Below are 12,610 nucleotides of genomic sequence, written 5' to 3'. Positions count from 1 at the left end.
GTCGATGCTCATGTTCTATATTTATAAAATTATTTACATTTTTTTCCTTCTTTTCTTTTTGGTCATGGGCAACTCAATTGGCATAAACAGCACAATCACACAATACTTTTTCCCCCGCTTGTTTTAATAGCTAACATCTTATATATATATACACACACACGCAAAGACACAGACTCGTGTGTGACGGTGTGTGTGTATAAATATACATATATTATACATATATATATATATATTATATAATTAATTTTGCAGTGATGGGGCAACCGAAGGAGAGAGGGGGAAATAATATACAAAATTAGCTGATTATAACACAAGGCCAAAAATAGCTTACTATGTTAAGTGCAAGGGAGAAAAGCTGGATTGCAATGAAGTTAACATCTGACAGTTTAAATATAAGACTTGCATTAAAATAATCTTTTGCTTCTTTCTATCGTACTGCCCCTCCCTGTCCCACATAACCTATTTAAAATCTAGATGCCCAAAGCCTGCTGTAACACTTAACAGTAGCATGATGATGGATTGAAGAGTAAGGATTTCTCAACTGAGAAGCAACTTGCAGACGCATGGTGGGTTGATGCAGTTATGAAGAGTCTCTGGAGGTCTCGTAACATTACATTGAGTTCTAGCCTCAGTCAGGTGACCAGCCACCTGTTACAATAAAACAGTGTTTCTCAACCTTGGTGACTTGAAGGTGCATGGACTTCAACTCCCAGAATTCTTTTCCTCAGCTATGCTGGCTGGGGAATTCTGGGAGTTGAAGTCCACGCACCTTCAAGTCACCAAGGTTGAGGAACAATGCAATAAAATACCACAGCTATCCTCTTCCCAGAATCCCACAGTCTTCTTCAGGGGCAGGAACAGCCCTCACTGAATCCATATGGTGTTCCCTCGCTCTGTCCTACGCGGCTCAACGGTGAGCTCCCCAAACGTTGAGAAAAACTGCTCCATCTCCTTCTGCAGCATGTCGTTCCGTTTCTCCGCGTCATCTTTGGCTCGCTCGGCATTGCGCATTTTGATTTCGACCATCGTAAACTTCTTCTTCTCTTGATCCAATTCATCATGGAGGTTCATCATTTCAGTCTCCAGTGAGAGATTCCGCTGTTCAAGGCTGGGAAGGGAAAGTAGGTACAAGTTAAACAAAAGCTGAAGATTACTTGAACAGATCTCGGTTTGCTGTCAAGGTACTATCGGCGGATAGAGAACTTCTACAGAATCTGCTCACTTGTTTGACTCTACTTTGGTATCTTCTTAGGAATATAAATCTATTCAATCTTGGGTGACTCTGTTTTAGGTCAGATTGATTCAGCTCACTGATCCTGCACAGACTGCCAATTCTTCTAGCTTTGTGGAGACCTTGTTGTTCTCTGAGCTTGATTGTTTTCTTGCAGATGTTTAATTACCCAACCAGGTAATATCATCACTGAGATTTGCTCTCTGTTTGTTTATGTACAAGAGGCTAGCATTGGTGATGTTACCCAGTTGAGTAATGAAACATCTGTAAGAAAACAACCAAGCTCATAGAGCACCAAGGACACCACAGTTCAACCCTGAGCTATAAATATTTTCTTCTATTCCTGTATGACTCTGGGTACTTTACAGAATAAAAAATAGAAAGTTTATGGCCTGTTATTCCTTTTATTCATGTCTATTTTCTTTTTTCTTTTAGAATATTTTGAGTTAAATTTAATTTTTTCTTCTTTTTGTCCTTTGTGATTGTTCTGGATGCCTGAATCTCAAAATTTCTTGCTGTAAGTTTTCTTGGTAGTCAGGATGGTTTTATTTAAAAAAATGTAAGGAAGGAAGGAAGGAGGGAGGGAGGAGGGAGGGAGGAGAGAAGAAGAGGGAGGGAAGGGAGGGAGGAGGAAGGGAGGGAGGGAGGGAGAAGAAGAGGGAGGGAGGGAAGGAAGGGAGGAGAAAGGGAGGGAGGGAGGAGAGAAGAAGAGGGAGGGAAAGGAGGGGGGAGGGAGGGAGAGAGGAGAGAAGAAGAGGGAGGAGGAAGGAAGGGGAGGAGGGAGGAGAGAAGAAGAGGGAGGGAAGGGAGGGAGGAGGGAGGGAAGGAGGGAGGAAGGAGAGAAGAAGGAGGGAAGGAAGGAGGGAGGGAAGGAGGGAGGGAGGGAGAAGAAGAGGGAGGTAGGGAAGGGAGGGAGGAGGGAGGGAGGGATGAAGAAGAAGAGGGAGGGAAGGAAGAAGGGAGGGAGGAGGGAGGGATGAAGAAGAGGGAAGGAAGAAAGGAAGGAGGAAGGGATGGAGGGAGGGAAGGGAAATAGGAATGATTGAAGGAACTAGGTATGTCTAGTCTAATGAACAGAAGGACTAGGAGTGATATGATAGCTGCCTTCCAATGCTTGAGAGGCTGTCATAGTGATGAAGGAGTCATTCTCCAAAACAATAATGAGTGGAAGATTATTAAAGAGACATCCAACCTAGAACTAAAGAGAAATTTCCTGACAGGGAGAACAATGAATCAGTGGAATGGCTTGTCTCCAGAAGTTGTGAGTGAAGAAACTTTGTCTTTTTAAAATATTTATGCTAAGGTCTTAGGTTGTGCAGGTGTTCCACTCTTACAAACATTTATAGACAAAATTGTATGCATTGAGATAATTCCACTGTCAAACTCACAAAAACTGATTCCAATCAGCACACAACAGATAAAACAACCAACAAGCAGAATCAAACATGCATAGGACACACCAACATATATCACACTTGGAGGACAAGTTCATCAGCATCCTGATACCAACACTCAAGAGAATACCCTAAAGGTCAACAGGGTCAGGGCAATCTGAATCTCAGTGGACATGGCTTATCACAGGTAAGCACAAAAACAGAGAAAGGGTGTTTCCTAGGTAAAGGTAAAGGTTCCCCTGGACATGCATGCTAGTCGTTTCTGGATGTAGGGGGCACTGCTCATCTCCATTTCTAAGCCGAAGAGCCAGCACAGTCCGAAGATGACTCCGTGGTCATGTGGCCAGCATGACTAAATGCTGTTACCTTCCCACCAAAGTGGCCTCTACTTTTCTACTTGCATTTTTTACGTGCTTTCGAACTGATAGGTTGGCAGAAGCTGGGACAAGTAATGAGAGCTCACTCCATTATGCAGCGCTAGGGATTCGAACCAGTGAACTGCCGACCTTCTGATCAACAAGCTCAGCATCTTAGCCACTGAGCACCACGTCCACTGGATATTTCTTAGGTCCCATCAAATGACCCTGTTTCAAGGAAGGTACCTGGAGCGTGTCCATTCTGTTGAACACATGGAATGAGCCGATGCAAAAAATATTCAGCCTGTTCTAAGTTATGGAAACCACAAGTTGATAGAAATGAATGGAAGAGAAAAAGAAAGGCACTCTGAGTAATGAAACAGAATTATTATGCAAACAGAAAATTGGGTTGCAGGGAATATCTTTTGTGGGTAAAGAATACATGAGAAGTAATTTCACCAGTTTGTCCTGACATTAGTTTGTGAATATACCCACAATAGGGGCCTCAAGATTTCATATGTTGCCTATCCTTGACAATACACAGGCAAAGAGTCTTCCATTGTATCTGGAGTCCAGAAGAGTCAGGATGAAGAGAAATGCTCCCACTTGCAACGTTTGTCAGGTTGAAAGTGGTTCAACAACAGGATGTGTGAATGATTTTATCAGCCAAATCACTATCCCCATTGGAAAGGTTAGTGCAATGAATACATTCGGAGCAAATATTTCTTGACCTCCTAAACTTTGCAGAGCTGAGCAAATAGATGCCAGAAAGCATTTATTGAACATTATATTCTCTTTCAAATAAGTAGACAAATCATACAGAGGTGCAGTAAGTTAAGTTGCTCTCTATGGTGCAGCGGTAGAAGGTCACCAGCAGTTTTTCATTCAGTTGTTGTTTTCTGAGAAGCCTCAGGTAGTATAATCTCTGCTGGGCCCTTTTGACTAGTTTGCACAGGCGCAGAGGTGTTTCAACTCACCTCCTGCAAACTTGCACTCTCCCGGTCGCTTCAGCAGCTGCCAGGCAGCACTCTGCTGCACCGTGCAAAGCAGCTGTACTTTAAAAGCAGAGGATAAAGGTGAGTAGGTGGTGGGTGGGAGGGCCCAACAGCACAGCAGCATAGAGAACCAGTTCGGTCTTTGCTGCTCATTGCCAGTACCGGCTCAGCCGAACCGGGCCAAACCGGTAGACTACCACCACTGGTATGCATGGATGGGTTTCTGCTCAGCTAAAGTGACTTCCATGGCTCTTTGCCAGAACACAAGCAAAGAATTAGACAAAAACTAGGTGTTTGCTCCTTAGCAAACATCAGATTTCATTCCACAAAATGCAAAGTCCCAACAGCCAAAATTTACAGGAGTTGGGGTCACATGCCATGGTAAACCAAAACCAAATTATGGTTTAATTCGGTAGATGAATCCAACCTGTGTGGCTTGGGGCGACAAACTGGATTTAAAACAAAGGATGAATATATGGAACTGTTGCTGCTATTCCTGACTGAAGATCTTGTTTACATCTTCATAAAAAGCTACTTCAGTGGTCAAATTATTTCCTTTCGAACCAAAAGGAACTACTTTTGCCTGTCTTATTTTTCTAGCCCACTGTCCAACTTTTTACTAAGTCTGCATTACTATTACTATTAATCTTCTCATCACTCCTTATCACCCATCCTCTCCCACTTGTGACTGTATGACTGTAACTTTGTCGCTTGTATCCTTATGATTTATATTGACTGTATCATAGAATAGAATAGAATAGAATAGAATAGAATAGAATAGAATAGAATAGAATAGAATAGAATAGAATAGAATAGAATAGAATAGAGTAGAGTAGAGTAGAGTAGAGTAGGGTAGAGTAAGTAGAGTAGAGTAGAGTAGAATAGAGTAGAGTAGAATAGAATAGAATAGAATAGAATAGAATAGAATAGAATAGAATAGAATAGAATAGAATAGAATAGAATAGAATTCTTTTATTGGCCAAGTTTCATTGGACACACAAGGAATTTGTCTTGGTGCAAATGCTCTCTGTATACATAAAAGAAAAGATATATTTGTCGAGAGTCAAGAGTATTCCTAGTATGATTTGTTTGCTGACTGTACTCTATGACTATCATTAAGTGTTGTACCTTATGATTCTTGACTCTTGAGGAATGCATCTTTTCTTTTGTGTATACTGAGAGCATTTGCACTAAGACAAATTCCTTGTGTGTCCAATCACACTTGGCCAATAAAGAATTCTATCTATCTCGGATTGCACACAACAATGGAAAGCTATTGTTACCAAGACCAGAAGTCACATTCTCTAGATGTCACTTACTTGTATGTTCTGTTGCTCAGACATTTTAAGTTCTTCCTTTCTCCAATGGTGAGGTAGATGTTTGGAAAACTCAACACAGCCGAAGCTGCAAGGCCTCCTCCCAATGCAATTTTTTACTTTTTATTTTTTTAAAAAAGCTGCGTCTTTCTTGGCCCCAGTTTTACACACAACCATCTCATGACTGAAATGTTAAAGTCGTTTATGAGGCTCATTTGCCATTTTTCATAAAGAAAGCACACACCCCCACGAGCTCATTAAAACCTTCCTATGAATTTGAAGTAGCAATCTTTAAAGAGGGGCTTTTCCATCAACCACTGCTCTGAAATGTCATTTCCTTTTCCAAGTGTCTTGAGCTCTCTCCCATGGCATCCAACAAAATAAATTGTGATATTCATTAGTATTCATGCCGGAGTTTTTAGATTACTTGGTGGCAGAATGGAAGATGTGAGTGATGTATAATCCCCTAAGAGATAAATTAAGCTAAATGCTGACCTTTCTCCCCCTTGTCCCATTGTTCTTGCAGTGCTTTATGTCATTCCATGTATAATTTAAATGATTTCCCCCCCCCTTTCCATCTATCTAAAAGGCCCATGTACCGCAATTCTAACTCACCTGACCAGAGGTAGTTCTTGCTAAACAAGTCCCCTGTTTAGAAACCATTTTGAAGTTACAACGATACTGAAAAAGTAACCCTAAGACCAATCCTCACACTTATGAGTATCGCAGCATCCTGTAGTCCTGTGATCCCAATTCATACATTTCATAGCTGCCTTCTCACAAGCAGAGCCAATGGAGAAGTCAGCAATGAGCTCGCAAGTTGCAGTCACATGGTGTTTTGCTTAATGACCAGGGCTCATTTGCTTAATGACCGGAGGTGGTATTCAGCAGGTTCTGACCAGTTCTGGAGAACCGGTAGCAGAAATTTTGAGTAGTTCAGAGAACTGATAAATCCCATGTCTGACTGGCCCCACCCTCATCTCTTCTCTGCCTCCCGAGTCCCAGCTGATCGGCTGGGTCTTCTTTTGTTGCCCTGCACAGGAGAATGGAGCTGGAAAGCAGGTTAGTGGGGCAGGGAGGGAATGAGATTTTGCAGTATATCCTTCCCCTGCCAAGCCCACCAAGCCACGGCCACAGAACTAATAGTAAAAAAATTTGAATCTCACCACTGTTAATGACTGAAGTGGAAGTGATATTGTAAATCTAGCGCAGTCATGGGATGTGGTCATTTAGTGACAAAGTTGCCAGTCTCAATTATGGTCATGAAGCAAAGATTATAATATATTGGCATTTCCTCTCTTTGGTCAGGAAGAAATACAAACAACTTAAATTGTTTGTATTCAAAACAATTTTGAATTCTTTGATTTTAAACAGAGGTTTATCATGGATAGTTGTGTGACGGCATCAGTATCATATAAAAGCTATGTTTACAACCTTTACCTGTGACTGCCATCCCACTTCAGGGCAATTGAAGAAAGTAGCTTTGGTTACTCATCATAATGATAATGTATAGTTAATTCAATGAAAGACAGTAAGATTTATTGAAAACCAGCTGTATGTAGACCAATGGATTTCCTTCCTTCCTTCCTTCCTTCCTTCCTTCCTTCCTTCCTTCCTTCCTTCCTTCCTTCCTTCCTTCCTTCCTTCCTTCCTTCCTTCCTTCCTCTCTTTCTCTCATTCATTCATTCGTTTGTTCGTTTGTTCGTTCATTCGTTTGTTCGTTCATTCATTCGTTCGTTCCCTATTTTTAAATCATACAAGAGGTGCTACTGATTTATATTCTACAAATTGTGACACTAGATCTACAGTATGTGACCGAGATGAGGCAACCTGGAAGAGAGACTTAAGGACACATTTAGTCTTTGGTGTTGAGTTATGGCCACACTCTTAAAAACACATGAGGCTAGGGGAAAAAGCAATGATATAATTAAATGTAAATTATATCATAATTTAATTCCCCATATAGTTTTCTTCATATGACCCATGAAAAATTACAATTTGCTGGCAAGTTTTGGAAGGACTCAGGTTGAAGCTGAAATTTTTTTGGGGGGGATGATGTGCCGTTTTGGGAACCTTGTCTGTGCCTCTGATCTAGATGGACTCACTTGGAATAAGAATGATCTACCAGTCTGGTTGAAATTGAAGTTGTAATCTAACCCAATGAGCAAATCCTTTGCCTCTAAGTATGAAACCACAGGTGGAGATTTCTGTACCTCCAGCACTACTTTGTAAATCAGTCAGTTCCCTAAACCAGGGGTCTCCAACCTTGGCAACTTTAAGCCTGGTGGACTTCAACTCCCAGAATTCCCCAGCCAGAGTCAAAGTCCACTAGGCTTAAAGTTGCCAAGGTTGGAGACCCCTGCCCTAAACTGCTATATGCCAGTAATGGAGTCCATTTCTCATAATCCCCCAACCAGCTTATCCCTTGGCTTCCGAAATTTCTTCCGCCGAAATCTTACCTTTTTATCCTCGTTTCGTACTCCAGCTTTTGTTTGGTCATTTCCTGCTTTAAGCTGGACACCAGGCTGTGCAAAGCACTGTGATTGCCTGTGTTGTTCACAAAGGTTTCACTGTTGTCACTGCTGCTTGTAGCCCTGCTGCTTCGTCCCCCCACGCTTCTCCGCTCAACTTTGCTCTCACCCTCAGCCAGGTTCAGGAGATTGTCCTGTTGGGGCTCATCTAAAACTGGGTCTTCAAAATTGCTCCCATAAAAGTCCTGCTCGGGACACGTGGTGGTGGACGAGCGGCAGGAGTTGGAATGTTCTGGGAGGGATATCTCACACGAGGACGTAGACCAAGTTGCGCTGTCCACACTCTGCTTATCTTCAGCATTCACTGCCGAGAACTGTTGGTGCACGTTGTCGTAAGTGGAAAGTCTGTTGTGTTGGCCCGAGTCACTCATGGGCTCCTTCTGCTTGTTGTCTCTCAAGGTCACATACCCATTAGGCATCCAGCTCTGGCAACGGCTGTTCAAAGAGTTGCTGTGGGCATCAGTGCTGGAGATACCCATCCTCACCCCTCCGTTCGGCATGCTGTGCGTGCCCATTTTGGTTACCGGCCCTTTCAGAGAAGATGTTCTTCTGCTCTGCAAGGTACCGTTGGGTAGCGAGGGTGACGTTTTCTCCTGACTCTCTACAGAACTGCTGAAGGAGCCGTTGGTGACTATCCCACTCCCTTTATTAAATGCCGGGTTCTTTTTCACTGTAAGGGGCGGACTCCTGGTCATGTCCAGTTTGTGAATGCTGTTCCTTGGACTGTTTGATTTGCTTCCAGGCTGAGCTGTAGGAGATCCATTGTCCACCATGGTTCTTTGAGGGGATTCAGGCTTGTCCCATGAACATTGCCTTACAGGGGACGACTCCTTGGTATTATTATTCTCTCTGTTCTGCAGCTGACCAATGATCACTTTTTTTTGGACCTCGTTGTTGTTGTTGCAAACCTCCTGTCCACTTTGAGACTCTGCATCCTTGGGAAACAACAGCTCATGTTCACTTATCATCATGGACATTAATTGCTGAACCACCACAGTACCTAATGGAAAAGAACACAAACAAATCCAGGTTCAGCAATGCCATAATTTTTGAAAAAGAAAAGCTACGTTTGCATATACGCACCCAAGCTTATCTTTGCATGAGATCCAATGTCTCGTGGTGGGTGTGATGACCCGGGGCGTGGCACAAAGGCAACTCAGCCAGTGAATAAGTATGGGTCCCTTTATTAGCTGCAACTTTGACCCCAATGTGCTGGTTACTTTCTGGTCTGGAGAAAAACTCTCCCACGAGCCTGCACCAGCCTTTGGCTGCAGATATTCTAGTCCAAACACTGTAAACTGAAAACTTTAAACTATAAATCCATTAAGGCAAAATAAGGTAATAAATCTGGTAGAACAAGATATGGAGTTCCAGAAATGAAGTAACAAGGCAGTAAATCAAACCAGTTAGGAGGATTCCAGGAAGTCATAAGAGCAGCCAACACAAGATAAACTCAACATTTGCTCCCAACAACCACCCCTCCCAAATGGTTCTCCTTTAAACTCCCTCCCCAGGTGTGCCTTGTGAAGGGAATCAGGGCCCTTTCCTCCCTCATAAGCCATGCAACCCACGTTGCTCTCTTCTCCATTCTTCCCTGTGTGCCCTAGGATGAAGAGGGGAGGGGGCTTGGTCTTCCTCTAAACCCTCTCTCCCTTGTTCTATCACTTCCTTGCTCTGCCCAGCCTGACTTTGCCCTTCCCCAGTTTCCTCCAAAGCCAATGTAGCCACACTCCCAATCCCTCTCAGCTGTTCGTCTTTCTCCTCAGATTCAGACTCAGACAGGGGAATGACAGTGGGTTTCTTTTCCAATGAAAAAAAAAGTCTTTTTCATCTTGAACAGGGGTGTCAATCTCAAGGCCCAGGGGCTGGATTCGGCCCATGGGGTACTTAGATCCGGACCACAGGGCCATCCTGGAAACAGCAAAGGTCCTTCTGCCAGGCCGTCACAGCTGAAAACGGAGCTCGGGAGCCCATTTTCAGTGGCAGAATGCTCAGGCCACCATAGGCACCCCCAACATGAGTGATGTTGAGCTGGCCATACCCACCCTGGCCGCTCCACTCCCCTGAGGTCAAACACAACCCTCATGCAGCCCTCAGTGATATGGAGTTTGACACCCCTGTTCTAGAAAGTTCTTGCAATCCCCATTTGCCATAAGCAAAGCACCAATTATGCAGGATCCAATCTGGGTTGGTCTCTGGGACCAGAGGTTTAGTCTTCCAAGCTTTCGGACTCGTGCTGGAGCCCATCCTCAGGGAACTTCTCTCTCACCAGAATGTTGAGTGAGGGAAAAGTTGCCTGAGGAGGGGCTCCAGCATGAGTCTAAAAGCTCAGAAAATTAAACCTCTGATCCCAGTGATCAACTCAGATTGGATCCTGCAACATTAACCTGGGATATGTGCATTTGACTACATTCTTGAAAACACCAATGATGTTTCTGTCAGAGTGTTTGCAGCATGACTACTATTGTGAGACAACCCAGGAGCACAACACAGCACACAGAGGCTTTGTCTTTTAACAATGGTTTATATACAAGACTGCTATATACATACATATATGCGTTAGGCACATACCAGGCAAGCAATCAGTCTTCATTACTCTGCATGGTGAACTACTAATGAAGATAGAACATGAGGAGAGAGAGATACACCCCTCATGGCCTCCTTTACATAGACAGCTTCTTAAAGTGGCAATACCCTGCATCAGCGTAGCGGCCATACGGGCGTCTAATAATACCAACAGTTTATATCACATAAATTCTTGGAAAATAGGTTCTCTTACCTCCTAGCTGGTCCATCCCACTATTAAAGGAACCTAGGAAAGAAGTGCGGGGCCTTTTTTTTACTAAAATACCTAACAAAAGTCCGTGATTTCAAGAAGTAAAGAAGTTTCGTGTCCCTCCCAGTGATGTTTTCGTAATTGGGGGGAGAGTGAGTGTGAAGTTGAATCGAGACAGCCATTAGCTCTTTAAATAGATTCTATTAAATTATTTTAGAAGATAGGATAGATGGATAGATTTTAAAGGGCTGTTGCGCTTGTTTTGCTTTATCTGGAGATGAAGGCCAACGCTGTATGCTGAGGGCATCGAAGAAAAAGTGACAAGAACTAAATATTGTTGACGTGCTTCACTTGCCTATGAATTGCTCAGTTGCTTACATTCAGTGGGTAAACAGCACGAACCTTGATGCAGCATATGCTGTTACAGACTAGATAAAAAGATGATATATAGAGCTTCAAAACAGCAGGACTCGAGTCGCTTCTGCTCTCGTTCTCATCTCTGATTCCATAAGTTGCAAAATAAAAATCAATGTTTACGGTTAGGTTCTCCAAGCCCCTCTGCCATTTTCCCCCAACACAGCTGCCGACAAACCCCCACCAAAGAAAAATGTCCACAGTGGGAGAGATGTCAGAGCACACAGCATATAGAGGGGTGGTGGCCTCAGCAATCACCACCAGGCCCACAGGTGTGGCTGATGTGGAAAGCATGGCTGGCAACACAAGCAAAGCTGGCACAGCCTGTTCCTCCAGGAACAAAGCTGAAACAGGTCCAAATCCAGGACCAAATGAAGTCCAGACCAATCCAGGTTGGTGTTCACCCGGACATTCTTCTAAACTTCTGTAGAACTATGAGGCTATGAGGACTATGAAGCTATGCTGCCTCTCTCTCTGACTCTATCTCTCTCCCTCTCTCTCTCTCTCTATTTCTCTCTCCTTCTCTTCTTCTGTTTCTTTCTCTTTCTCTCTTTCTTTCCCTCTCTCCCCATCTTTTTCTCTCTTCTTTTCTTTCTCTCTCTCCCCTCTCTCTCTCTCTCTCTTTCTTTCTTTCTTTCTTTCTTTCTTTCTTTCTTTCTTTCTTTCTTTCTTTCTTTCTTTCTTTCTTTCTTTCTTTTTTCTCTCTTCCCTCTTTCTCTTTCTTTCTTTCTTTCTCTTCTCTCTCTCTCCTCTCTCTCCCTCTCTTTCTCTTCTCTCTCTCTTCTTCTCTCCTCTCTCTCTCTCTTTCTCTTCTCTCTCTCTCTTCTTTTCTCTCTTTCTCTTTCTCTTCTCTCCTCTCCCTCTTTCCTCTCTCTTCTCTCTGTTTCTCTCTGTCTCTGTCTCTGTCTCTGTCTCTGTCTCTCTCTCTCTCTCTCTCTCTCTCTGTGTGTGTGTGTGTGTGTGTTGTGTTTCCATTTTATTAGTGCCACATTTATTCTAAAAATGTACCAATATTACTGCCTGATCACTGGACTAAAATTCTCAGAATCTGCATCGAAATTAGCCACACCGGTTTAGAATTCGGAAGGGCTGTTAAGACAAGGCAGCCGACTGAAGTCCATATTATATACAGAACAAACTCCATTCTTGCATCCCCGTTTAGCCCATTCAATGTGTCCCTCTATGGACTGCACAGTATGGAAAAGATTCATTTTTCACACCAGAACAAAACAAGTAACCAAAGAAAGAAACCCTTAAGGAATTCTGGGAGAACATGGTGGGAGCAGAGCCATACAGAGCAGAGAGATGAATGGTCTAATTATAATTTTTGACGTTCACTTCCAGGTGGCTGGAGGGTCTCCGGTCCACCTCAGAAACCTTCAGAAGAAAGAGGATGAAGCTCCGTGGCTCCCACTGCTACATAGTTAATTCTGCCGACTGTAACAGCACATTCTAATGAAAAGACCTGTGAAATTAATCTAATATCAGTATAAATAAACACTCGGGAGCAAAACTTGGAGCAGCCTCTAAAGTGCATCCCAATCTTTGAGTAGAGACTATGTTGCTGCCGGTATTATAAATCAAAGTGGATTCCAGG

At 43.2% G+C, this 12,610-nt stretch overlaps 1 protein-coding gene across 4 annotated transcripts in view; it reads right to left on the bottom strand.

Annotated features, from left to right (window-relative positions):
* ARHGAP24 (Rho GTPase activating protein 24) overlaps positions 1-12,610 on the bottom strand; it is a 434,125-nt gene continuing 421,515 nt past the window's right edge. For all 4 annotated transcript variants that reach the window (XM_087962827.1, XM_087962828.1, XM_087962829.1 and 1 more), the window contains 2 exons: positions 7,752-8,823; positions 1-1,108 (listed from right to left, as the gene is read on the bottom strand). In XM_087962827.1, coding sequence (XP_087818953.1) covers positions 865-1,108; positions 7,752-8,823 — 1,316 coding nt within the window. In that variant the 3' untranslated portion in view covers positions 1-864. The remainder of the gene's footprint in view (positions 1,109-7,751; positions 8,824-12,610) is intronic.

Source organism: Notechis scutatus, chromosome 4, assembly GCF_049901735.1.
Source record: "Notechis scutatus isolate UNSWTSFEM ecotype Mainland chromosome 4, rNotScu1.2, whole genome shotgun sequence".
NCBI classification, from domain to species: domain Eukaryota; kingdom Metazoa; phylum Chordata; class Lepidosauria; order Squamata; family Elapidae; genus Notechis; species Notechis scutatus.
Note: the sequence above shows the minus strand (reverse complement) of the source record. Positions and strands in the feature narration are given on the sequence as shown.